At 40.3% G+C, this 12,459-nt stretch overlaps 1 protein-coding gene across 9 annotated transcripts in view; it reads left to right on the top strand.

Moving 5' to 3' along the window:
- Positions 1-12,459, top strand: part of PRUNE2 (prune homolog 2 with BCH domain) — a 447,750-nt gene that overhangs the window by 400,505 nt on the left and 34,786 nt on the right. For all 9 annotated transcript variants that reach the window (XM_033927022.1, XM_033927014.1, XM_033927006.1 and 6 more), the window contains one exon: positions 8,902-9,000. In XM_033927022.1, the coding sequence (XP_033782913.1) occupies positions 8,902-9,000 (99 nt within the window). The remainder of the gene's footprint in view (positions 1-8,901; positions 9,001-12,459) is intronic.

Genomic DNA, 12,459 nt, shown 5'->3' with positions numbered 1-12,459 from the left:
CGAAGACACAATACTAAAGTAAAACCAAAGACTCAACGCTACAGGTGTTTCTGTACTAAGCTAGTAACTTCTTCAGGAGTCTGCCAAAATATTGAAAATAAGGACATCAACTATCCAAGGTTAGGGATTCTACATTGTGTTTTGAAAAATAAAAACAATTGAGATAATGAATAAGTTCGACTGCCAAAGCTCAGGCACTCGCATCGTGGAATTCCTAACCTTGGATAGTTGATGTCCTTATTTTCAATATTTTGGTAGACTCCTGAAGAAGGTACTAGCTTAGTACCGAAACGCCTGCAGCGTTGAGTCTTTGTTTTCACTGTAGTATTGTGTCTTCATCTATAATAAAGATCTGGTCTGGAAACATCTCATTGTTCCCTCTTGTTTGTCTTCTGGTTTATATTTACCTGGGGACTTTGTGCCGCTTTCTGTGGTGGTGTTTTACCTCATTGCATACAGCATTTATTGCATCCCCTAAGAAAAGCATAACTGCAAGATTTTGAGCTTGAAGGTAATAGAATAGAAGTTGTAAAGGATTTCAACCTCCGGGGCTCTGTCGTAAGCAAAGAAGCAACTAGCAAGGAAGAAATACACTGCAGAATCGCACTTGGTCGCTCTTCAATGAAGGCTCTTGACAAAGTAGAGGAGATAATACCATATTTTCCCCATATATAGGCCGTGATCTATACATGGGTTTTACAAACCTGCCTATCTATAAGGAAGATCAGCTTTGCATAAACAAGAGCCTGTTTCATTTTCCATTGCAGGACAGGAAAAATGGAACCATTTTCGAGGACACCTTAGACAATTCTCTGATACTGTTGTTTCAGGAGATATTTAAAGGCTTAGCTGTTCTCACAGCTTACAAAGCAGAGTTGCATTGAGGGACATTAACCATAGTTATGACTGTTTCATGAATCTAAACTAAACTAAATTAAACCTTAAGTTTATATACCGCATCTTCTCTATAGAGATAGAACTCGGCACGGTTTACAGGAGTTTTAAAGAAAGGAAAGCATAATAAGAATTAGTGATTATATAGAGAGAGCAGCGGAATTTACATTTTTGAAAATAGCCTCGTTTTCAGATGTTTTTGAAATAATTGGAAAGAGCCCAAGTTACGCAGCTGGACAGGAAAATTATTCCAAAGCTCAGTGATTTTAAAATAAAGGGATTTCCCTAATTTTCCAATGTAGATAACACCTTTTAATGAAGGGAAAGATAATTTAAGCTTTTGGATAGATCTGATAATATCAGGTCTCGCATAATTCCAAGATGGAGGAATGCTGATGTATGCAGTAGGGACAGAACCATTTGGCAACCTTAGGAGCTCATTTGAAAAAGCATCTGCTTGTGACAACTGCAGCAATGTACATATGTAGATTGTATAATAATAATAATAATTTATTCTTGTATACCGCCACACCCAAGAAGTTCTAGGCGATTCACATCCATTAATTAAGATCCGTGCTGACACACGGATTTACAAAATTTTGACAAAGTTACAGCAACAAAGAAGGGAGCGTGGGAGCGCTTTAACAGAGTTTTATCAAAAGTTTAAGCAGCAATAAAGGTAGGGATGGAAGGCAGGAGAAAACAGGAGAGAGACCAAGCAGGGGCAAAGCTGCTGTCCAAATTTCAAATGTGTAATATGGGAGTGATGTGGGAGTGGTTTGGTTGGAATGAAAACTTAAATATGTATTTCCCATTTTACAATACTATCTATAAGGAAGATCAGCTTTGCATAAACAAGAGCCTGTTTCATTTTCCATTGCAGGACAGGAAAAATGGAACCATTTTCGAGGACACCTTAGACAATTCTCTGATACTGTTGTTTCAGGAGATATTTAAAGGCTTAGCTGTTCTCACAGCTTACAAAGCAGAGTTGCATTGAGGGACATTAACCATAGTTATGACTGTTTCATGAATCTAAACTAAACTAAATTAAACCTTAAGTTTATATACCGCATCTTCTCTATAGAGATAGAACTCGGCACGGTTTACAGGAGTTTTAAAGAAAGGAAAGCATAATAAGAATTAGTGATTATATAGAGAGAGCAGCGGAATTTACATTTTTGAAAATAGCCTCGTTTTCAGATGTTTTTGAAATAATTGGAAAGAGCCCAAGTTACGCAACTGGACAGGAAAATTATTCCAAAGCTCAGTGATTTTAAAATAAAGGGATTTCCCTAATTTTCCAATGTAGATAACACCTTTTAATGAAGGGAAAGATAATTTAAGCTTTTGGATAGATCTGATAATATCAGGTCTCGCATAATTCCAAGATGGAGGAATTAGAGGAGGAAGTGTACCATGCAAGATCTTAAATGTTAGGCAGGCGCATTTAAAGTAAACCCTAGAGATTACTGGGAGCCAGTGAAGTTTTAACAAAAGTGGGGAAAGATGATCTATTAGCAGCTTAGCCTTGGGGAAAGCTATGGGGTCAGAGATGGAGGCATATTGTGGCAATGCTAAAACTGTTTCAGGGACTTCATCTAGTGACATATATGTGTAAGTAGAGGAAAGCACTCTCTCCTTGGGGTAAGCTTGTATAGTATCGAACATGAGGGAAGAGGTTTGGAGGAGTGGACGCTGGATGTGTTAGTCATTCAGATAAATAGAAGTGATTGCTTAAATTTGTAAATGTTGCTGCTAGTTGAGTTTGTGCTGACTATGCAGCATCTACTATATATTGCATTAATTCCACATGCCAGCAAAATATTGCTGAAAATAATACAACGAAGGCTACAATCATATGTTGAGCAAGAACTATCTGAAGTTCAGGCTGGTTTCAGAAAAGGTTGAGGAACAAGAGACATTATTACCACTGTGAGATGGATATTGGAGAAGAGCAAAGAATACCAAAACCCCCTATACTTTTGCTTCATTGACTACAGCAAAGCTTTTGACTGTGTGGATCACAATAAATTATGGAGAACTCTAGTGCAAATGGGAATACCCAAACACATAACTCAGCTGATAAATAGCCTCTACAAAAATCAAGAAGCTACAGTGAGAACTGAATATGGCAACACTGATTGGTTTCCAATAAAATGTGGCGTCAGACAAGGATGCATCTTAGCACCTTACCTGTTCAACCTTTATAGCGAAACCATCTTCAGAAAAGCAAATTTGGAAGAAGAGAGCATTGGTTTCAAGATTGGTGGGCAAAATATGAACAACCTGTGCTATGCAGATGATACAATGCTCATCACCAGCAGCAAAGACATGCTGTATCTACTGAGAAAAGTTAAAGCCGAAACTCATAACATGGGACTAGAACTGAACATAAGACAAAGATCATGAACACGGAAAATGATGAAGATTTTGAGCTTGAAGGTAATAGAATAGAAGTTGTAAAGGATTTCAACCTCCGGGGCTCTGTCGTAAGCAAAGAAGCAACTAGCAAGGAAGAAATACACTGCAGAATCGCACTTGGTCGCTCTTCAATGAAGGCTCTTGACAAAGTAGAGGAGATAATACCATATTTTCCCCATATATAGGCCATGATCTATACATGGGTTTTACAAACCTGCCTATGGTGTGCGGCTTACTTAAATAGGGCAGCCTATCTAAAACTTAAAAATCATCCCTCCCCCTCGCCCCCCGGTACCTTTTTAAAATCCCTCTGAAATACGTCCCTCGCTGCTGGCTGCCTCCTCGAATGTCGCAGCAAGCGGTGCAGGGCCAGGCTGGATGCCGAAAAGATTGCAACTGCCCTGCACCACTTGCTGCAAGATTCGAGGAGGCAGCCGGTAGCAGGTAATGTACCAGTAAGATAAGCCGCGGCTAATACAATGGAGCAGCTTATCTACCATTTTAAAACATAGAAAGATGTTTGCTGCGGCCTATACAAGGGGGCAGCCTATATGTGGGGAAATTTGGCACTCCAAACAAAGATCAGACTTGTCCATACACTCATTTTCTCAGTGATCAATTACAGATGTGAAAGCTGGACACTACGGAAACAAGACAGAAAGACGATTGACCCGTTTGAGCTTTAGTGCTGGAGAAGGATTTTATACAAGCCGTGGACTGCCAGAAGAATTAACAAATCAATTCTGGAAAAGATCAGACCGGCTATGTCACTTGAAGCCCAAATGATGAAGTTACGACTGTCTTATTGTGGTCATACTGTCGGAAGAGAAAGATCATTGGAAAAGAATATCATGTTTGGGAAGATCAAAGGAACCAAGCAAAGAAGGTAACTTGCAATCCGATGGCTGGACGCATTGAAAATAACCACAGGAATAATGCTGGAGGACCTTACTGGACTAGCACAAAACCAATTTTTTTTAGATCTGTAATTCAAAAAGTCACTAGGACTCAAACATTTTGTTTTTTTTATTCAATTTTTTTAGCCCATCCTCCCAAAGGAGCTCAGAATGGGCTACAAATCAGGTACTAAAGCATTTTCCCTATCCCAGTGGACTCACAGCCTTTCTAATGTACCTAGGGCAATGGGGGATTAGGTGACTTGCCCAGGGTCAAAAGGAGCAGCATGGGATTTGAACCTACAGCCTCAGGGTGCTAAGGTTGTAGCTCTAACCACTATGGCACCTAGCACATGTGCATTGAGAAAAGACTACACCTGCAGGGAACTCATGCAGTAGGTTCAGAAAGGAATTTTAGCTATGTAAGTATTTGGGAACAGAGAGCGAAAAAAAGCTGTTGTTGCTCCTGAAAGGGACGTCCTTTTAGATAGGAAAGGTGTATATTTCAGGGGCTATTGCTGTTCAGCTGTGTGGGGTGTGGAAAGAGAATTGGTGATTTGACATTCTGATTGGTTATATTAGTAAAAGAAAAAAAGGGAGTGTGTGGGTGCTGAGATAAAGTGGAGGGGGAACACAAAAGTACTGGTTCCAGAATAAAACAACAAACAAGGCCCAATATTCAAAGAAAACCAGAAGAGTGGAAAGGCTGAACCAGCAAATCTCAGGTTTAGTAATGTAATAAATAAAAGTTTTAAAACAAAAAACTAATGCATATAATAATAAAAACACAGCAACAAAACCAAAAAGGAAGAGGGGTCCAACCTTGTCTGCAGTGAGAAAACCAATCAGGAACAAACAAACAAAAACTGCAGATGTGTACAACGAAGTAGGCAAAATTTATTGTGACAACCAAAATATATATTAAAATCTTTTTACCAAACAAGGGACCCAACACGGTCCGTGTTTCGGACAACCTTCATCAGGGGTCCATGGTAGAAAAAGGAAAAAACATGTGTCACAAAAAATTTAGCGAGATTTCTACTACATTCAGCGACTCTCGACGTATCACATTACTTGTTTGGTTTTACTGCATTTTTTAACATTTTTTGTGACACATGTTTTTTCCTTTTTCTACCATGGACCCCTGATGAAGGTTGTCCGAAACACGGACCGTGTTGGGTCCCTTGTTTGGTAAAAAGGTTTTAATATATATTTTGATTGTCACAATAAATTTTGCCTACTTCGTTGTACACATCTGCAGTTTTTGTTTGTTTGTTTATAATAATAAAAACACATGAAATCAAAGTGGAAGTAAGTATAGGCTCTAAAATATGAAACACAGAGTCCCAATTGCCATATCCATATGCAACTCATTAAAGCCAAAGGTAGTCCCAGTATAGCTGATGATAAAATCCAAATGTAGGAAATCTTGAACAGATGAGCTGGAGCGGGGAACCCTACACGGTCCATGTTTCAGCAAATGTATTTGCCTTCATCAGGGGGTCCTATGAAAATATTTATGGGTAATGAGCTAGGAGAGAGTGTAGGAGTAGAGAGTTGCGCGAGGACAAAAATCAAACCCGTCCCCGCTGCAATCCAATCCGTCCCAGCCCGTCCCTATAAACTTCAGAAGTAGTTATTTCATTTAATTATGCTACTGAATTAAAGGCTCTGGTAGAGACCCATTTATAAATAAATAAAGACACTTTATTAATTTGGAAATATTAATTGGGAAGAATACATACTTTGTAAATGGGTTTCTACCAGAGCCTCTAATGTAAATATTAAATATAAATACTCAGCTGATGAGGATCCCTAAAACTTTCAGTGAGAGGTTTGAGCGAGCATGATGTAAGCGGCTCAAAAGGAGACTTCATGAGAGCAGATAATACCACGTTAAATCCCAAACAACAGAAGCAGGCCAAGATGGTGGTTGAAAAGGGTGTTTGAGCTGTTATCAGCCCATGGATCCTGATCCCCAGTATGGAAAAGGAAGGGGAAAACCCGGAGTATTCCTCCTGACACCCCTCCTCATGGGCCACAGCTCAGTACTCTTCAGCTTCATTTTTGGTTCAGTACTAAAATGTCCATAGATCACACCTGCCTGTTCCCAAGTAAGGCCAAATGCACTAGCCAACACAATAAACTACCATAACTTACTTGCAGCCTCCTCTTCTGAAACCCCCCCCCCCCCACCACCACCACCACATACTAGAAACAAATAGAGGAAAGGGGGTAGTGTGCTCACTTCAAACTCCCTGAACAAGTTCCAATATGACAGCACCATAGGAAACCATGAGACAATCTGGAACGAGGCTGCAATGAAGGTTTTTTTTTTCCTCTTCCAAAATCTTGAATTGGCTGGCACTTTATTTGGCCCCCACACAAAGTAGGGGAGGATACTTGGCACTATAGACATACAAGCCCCTATAAGAACTTGCCGGGGGTGGAGGGGAGGGGCAGGAGAGCAACTTGAACCTGCCTCAGCCAATCCTAGCCCTCTAGTTTGTCCCTCTGAGCTGTTTTTCTTGAATTCCTGCAAGCAGGGATCCATATAGCAACTCATCTGGCATAGCAGATAAGAATGTCCATTTCTCTTAGCTACATGACTTATACAGTTATTCCTCCTCTTTTAGATGAAGTCACCCGCTCACCAACAATTTGAATTAAGTTTTAGCAGTCATCAATTGATCACTTCTGAGTCCTTAGATTATTTTTCATACCATCTACCTCTTATAGCACCTCTAGTCTCCTGGTAAGAGTCCTTTACAAAACAAACCTGTCACAAAGATATTTAAATGAAACCAGAACCAGTCCCTATAGCCTGTACTATTCAAACTATCTTTGTGAATAAATATTGATTCTCACCTTCCAAAAGGAAGAGACAGCTCTCCCCTCAGAGCCCAAGCATGCGGCACCATTAGGTATAAAGCAACCATATTGTTCCAGAGGCCATTCGAAACTCGCAGGATTATGAGAGGAGCCAGAGCTCTCATCTTGACATATACTTTTGCTCCAAGGAGTAACCAAACCCACCGTTCTTATACTTTGGTGCTGATGTTTTCTGCTTGTGAGCGACCTTGTTCCGGGGGGGAGGGGGAGGACTCTGTTCTCCCGCTCTATCCTGCACGTGACACCTCCTGACAAATCAGCAGCAACAGTCTCTGTCATGTAGGCAGTCAGCTCAGCAAATAGGCATACAGACTCTGTGTGCCTACGTGCTGAGCTCACTGCCTATGTGACAGAGATTGTTGCTGCTGATTCATTGAGAGCTCAGCGCAGCACCAGACCTGGACCGGAAATTAGGTAGGTCTCAAGATAGGAATGTCGGGTCCATCCCCATGGGAGTCCCATGGGCCTGGGAGGGGTCCCTGTGGGAGTCCTGTTGACTTCAGGGGGATCCCCGCAGGACCTGCGGGATTCCCGCAATCCCTGTTCCCGTGCAGTCCTCTATGTTGAAGTATGGTGCGAAAATAATAGAGTGATATTTTGTGAGGTGAATAAAACAGTGTAAGACTCGTGTGAAGTGAGTCTGTGATGAAACGTGCAAAAAAAGATATATATATATATAGTGATAGCGATGATCTTAAAAGAAAGAACATCACAGATTCCAAGAAGCCAAATCCTGGGTTATTGTGACAGAAGGGAACAATAGTAAATGAGAAAAAGGAAAAAATGGATAAAAATCTACCATTTCTAAGAATCATCACCTGATTATGATGTAAAATAAATTGAGACTATAGTAAAAGTGGTCAACCTGAATTGAGGTAAATCTAAAATGAGAGAGCAGAAGAGGAAACTAAAAATCAAACAGCATGTAGCCGTCAAACTATACTGTGTGAGTGAAACATATATCCAATTTTATTATCCTAAACTAAACTAAACCTTAAGTTTATATACCGCATCATCACCATAAAGATAGAGCTCGGCATGGTTTAAATGAGGGAAAAACATAATAAGAATTAGTGGTTATAAAGAGGGTAGTGAGCTTTACATTTTTGAGAAAAGCCAGGTTTTCAGATGCTTTCGGAATAATTGGAAGGAGCCCAGATTCCGCAGCAGGGCAAGAAGGTTATTCCAAAGCTCAGTGATTTTGAAGAAAAGAGATTTCCCTAATTTTCCTGCATAGATGATGCCTTTTAACGAGGGGAAAGATAGTTTAACTTTTTGGGTGGATCTGGTGATGTCAGGTCTCGAAGAATTCCAAGATAGTGGAATTAGGGGAGGAAGAATCCCATGTAGGATCTTTAAAGTGAACCCTAGAAATCACTGGAAGCCAGTGAAGTTTGTTGCAAACCTTAATAGCCGTGAAGCAGGTTCCCAAAATATACAAACTACTAAGCTGTCCATGGTGCAGACCCAAAGGGAAAGTAAGATACTCGTAGCAAGGAAGACAGCATGGGGGTCAGGAAGTGACATTATGTAGAGAGTTGAGAAGTGTGTGGAAGGGATAGAGGAACCTCTGCCCTGGACCTCTGTTGATTTCTAAGATTGCCTTCATCTTTCTGTCTCCTAGGCTTCTCTGTTCATATCCCATGCTTTCTTGAAGCCTTTTATTGTTTTTAACTTCATCATTTCCACTGGAGGTCCAATTCTGTCTCTGAAGAAATATTTTCTCTAATTTTCACTTTCCCCTTTAATTTTATGAAGTTGCTCATAGTATGCACACTGTTGTTTTGTTTTCTAGTTCGAAATTCAGCAGCAAGATAAAGTACGTCGGTAGTTTGGCAGAGCTAAGTGAGCTGATTCCAATGGAGTATGTGCATATCCCAGAGAGTATTGTCAAGTAAGTGGGTTATCCCATAAACACAGACATAAGGAACCCCAGCTGACCTGAAATACTGTCACTATTACTTTGGCTCTGAGTCAATCTGGTGGTACTGTGGGCAGAAACTAGAAGTGAAAGTGTGAGCTAGGCTAGGGTTATTGGTGATACTTGTGTAATTCTGTGAACTGAGAGGTCTAAAAAAGACCTTAGGTATTCAGGTAATAACCCGTTTAAAGACCTCAGTGGTGCAAACTGTGTGCCAGTTTTCATACACAGATTCACTAGCACCAGAATCTTCATCGGTCTATTTTTATTTTATTTTAATTATTTATTTTAGTTTTCATTAGGACGATATTATTATTATTCAAATACTCATCTCTTTGGGAAGCATAGCAGGGGATCTTCATCCAACATAGGCTATGTTTCACCCAGGGGGCTTTATCAAAGTATTTCCCCTTAGTTATGCTGGTTCCATGAATGCTATTCAGTTTGCTGTAGAACTTTACTGAATAGCATTCATGGATGAAAAAAACAAAATCAAAATTGAGCGCCTACACAAGTTATCTCCACGCTCAATTTTGATTTTGTTTTTTTCATTCAATCTGGTTTTCTGATATTCAATATTATCAACGATTGGGACTCCTGAGGAAGAAGTGTTTCTTTGAAACACGGACTGTGTCGGGTCCGGTCCACATGAACATTAGGACTAGTTTTTGGATATATTTTATGTGGTTTATGCACTTGTCTTGTTTTTAATTTTTTGTTACTTTAATAAAATTCCTGTCCCTGTACATTTTCCTGCAGTTTCGTTTTGTATTCTGCCTTGAACTGTAAGGTAACGGCGGAATAGAAACCACTAATGTAATGTAATGTATTCCCAGTACGGAAGGACAGTTTTTACAAAAAAAAAAAAAAGTTGTGTTAATCTCATTTGTCCCTGTTGGAAGTGTTGTTTAAATGTGCAGCCATTATTCATCTTTCTCTTGGGGTAAAATATGTTTAACTTCAGTGTAACTTCACAAAAAATATTTAAGGGGGATTTGGACCAACCCCATCTTTCTATCAAATTGTTTTAATTTGACCTAAGATAGTCAGAAGTGCTGTAATGATATGAGCAGCAAATACTGGGAACATAATCAATGTAATCCTACAGCGCTTTGATCAGTTCTCACATGTCAGGCTCATTTATTTATTCACATACATTTGTAGCCTTCCTAGATCCTAGGCAGATTACGGGATAATGGAGGAGATAATGCTGAAGGTGGAAAATGGGAGGAAAGATAGAGGATGATGGGGGGAGAGAAGAGACAGCGGGGCAAAGCTGAATATTGGGGGAAGAGAAACAGCAAAGTTAGATAGTGAAAAGAGAAACAGGCAATGCTGAATGGTTGGAGAGAGAGGTGATGGTAGAGTAAGAGAAGGAGGAGCAATGCTGGATGGTGGGAGAGAGAGAAAGAGACATTGAAGAGATCCTTGATGTTAAATGGGGAAGAAACAGAAAAGGTAAGAGAGGGATTTGGATGGGAGGAAAAAAGAGTACTGATCTTTATCTGCCATCATTTACTATGTTACTATGATGCTGGATGGTGGGGTGTAATAGAGAGAGACAGAAGGACAGGAGATTCTGGATGGCTGGGGGAGGGAGAGAGGAGATTGGATGAATATGGAGGGAGGTGAAGAGATCCTACATGACTAGGGTAGAGCAGAGGGAGGGGAAGACAGAAAGGAAATCCTGCATGGCAGGGAGACAGAGAGATAGAGAAAGGTGATTCTGGATAAGGGGGCAACACAGAGGAGATTGTGCATAACTGGGGAGAGGGAAGAAAGACACAGAGGATATGCTGAATGGATGAGAGGGAAGAGAAAGAGATAGGAGATGTTGCATGACATAGGGAAGAGTTAGAGAAAGACTGAGAAATCAGAGAAGCAGAATGGGGGCGGGGTGACCCTGGGTGATTGAGATAAAAATCTGAAAAAAAGAGAGGAGACTGAAGACTGGATTCTAAGAATGAACGAGGTCTGAGTGGACAAAGTCAGTAAAATAGAAGAAAGCTGATATTTCCTATTCAGTGTTGAAGATGGATGTAGTGGAAGAGATGAAGAAGATCCAAGGAGAGAAAAAAAAAAATGAAAAATGGATATGAGATCCTGAAAAGAGTTAAGAGAAGATTGGAAGTAACCAGAGTCTGCAACTTACGCAGCCCACCCTCTCTGACATAACTTCATGTTTTTGCTTGGGCAGGTCGAAGTGAAGAGAAAGGCGGCAGGACGGCTGTGTGAATTGCTGTGTCCAGTAGATTTTAAAACAAGTTATAGGTAGACGCTGTACCAGGAGGGAGAATAAAGAGTGAGAGAGTATTGGAGCTTATGTACCGAGAGGAAAGGCAGGCAAAGAGTGAGAGAGTGACTGAGATGCTGTACTGGGAGGGGGGAGCATCATCTCATCTCTCGTCTCAGGCAGCACATTGCCTTAAACCGCCCCTGGCCTCGATATATTGAAAGTAAATTGATTAATCATATAGCATTGCAATAGACCATAAAGCGCCTTATAACAAAAACAGACACATTTGAAAACTAGCTTCTGTTAGAAACCGGTGTAGTTTATGAAAATAAGGAGTAAAGTTATCCTTTTTATTCAAATTAAAAATCAATTGTATTGCTGAGTTCTGAATTAACTAGAATTTCTGAAAATTCTTTTGTAGACTGGCGAAATATACTACAATAGTCTAAAAAAGATAAAACTAAAGACTGCACCTATAATTGAAAAGTGTAGTTATGAAAAAAGCCCTTAATGAATGTAATTTCCATAGTACAGAAAAAGCCTTTTTCACTACAGCATCCACTTGTGCTCACATAGTAAGATTTCTGTCCAAGAGGACTCATTATTTTAATGTAGAGAAAATAGGATATTGTACCCCATTGCAACTTGACCCCTGGATGATTTTTTGGATTGTCACCTTCCAAAACCTATGAAAAAAGGTGGTTCTGATTTTTTTTTTTTTTTTTAAGTTGCACTCATTAAAGGCCATCATGCTACAGAGGACCAGATTTTACCAGATTTTACGTACATAAAATCTGGACACATAGATAAGGCCCACCCAGTTCCACCCACCCCCATGCCGTTACACCCACACCAAGCCCCAGCCTCACCTCTAGCCCTGCCTCCTTCAATCTGCTCGTCGGGAGGGAATCCGCGTATGCACGGATGTGATGTGATGATGTCACACACACGCGTGTGTACATGTGCCATCACCGTGTTGTATCTGCGCATTTGATGTTTTTAGAAAGCTCTTTGCTATACAGTATAATCTTGTTATAATAGATTCGCTTATAACGGAACCTCATCTATAGCGGATGAGGTCCGCTGGTCCCGGCCGTTCCCCTTTATAAACATGCAGAAAATCGTCACATATAGCGGACTCACATATAACGGACTTTCGGATATAATGGACAACCAATTTGGTCCCCAGAGTCGCT

This window comes from Geotrypetes seraphini, chromosome 1, assembly GCF_902459505.1.
Source record: "Geotrypetes seraphini chromosome 1, aGeoSer1.1, whole genome shotgun sequence".
NCBI lineage: Eukaryota > Metazoa > Chordata > Amphibia > Gymnophiona > Dermophiidae > Geotrypetes > Geotrypetes seraphini.
The sequence above is the reverse complement of the archived record's forward strand: the minus strand, read 5'-3'. Positions and strand labels throughout refer to the sequence as shown.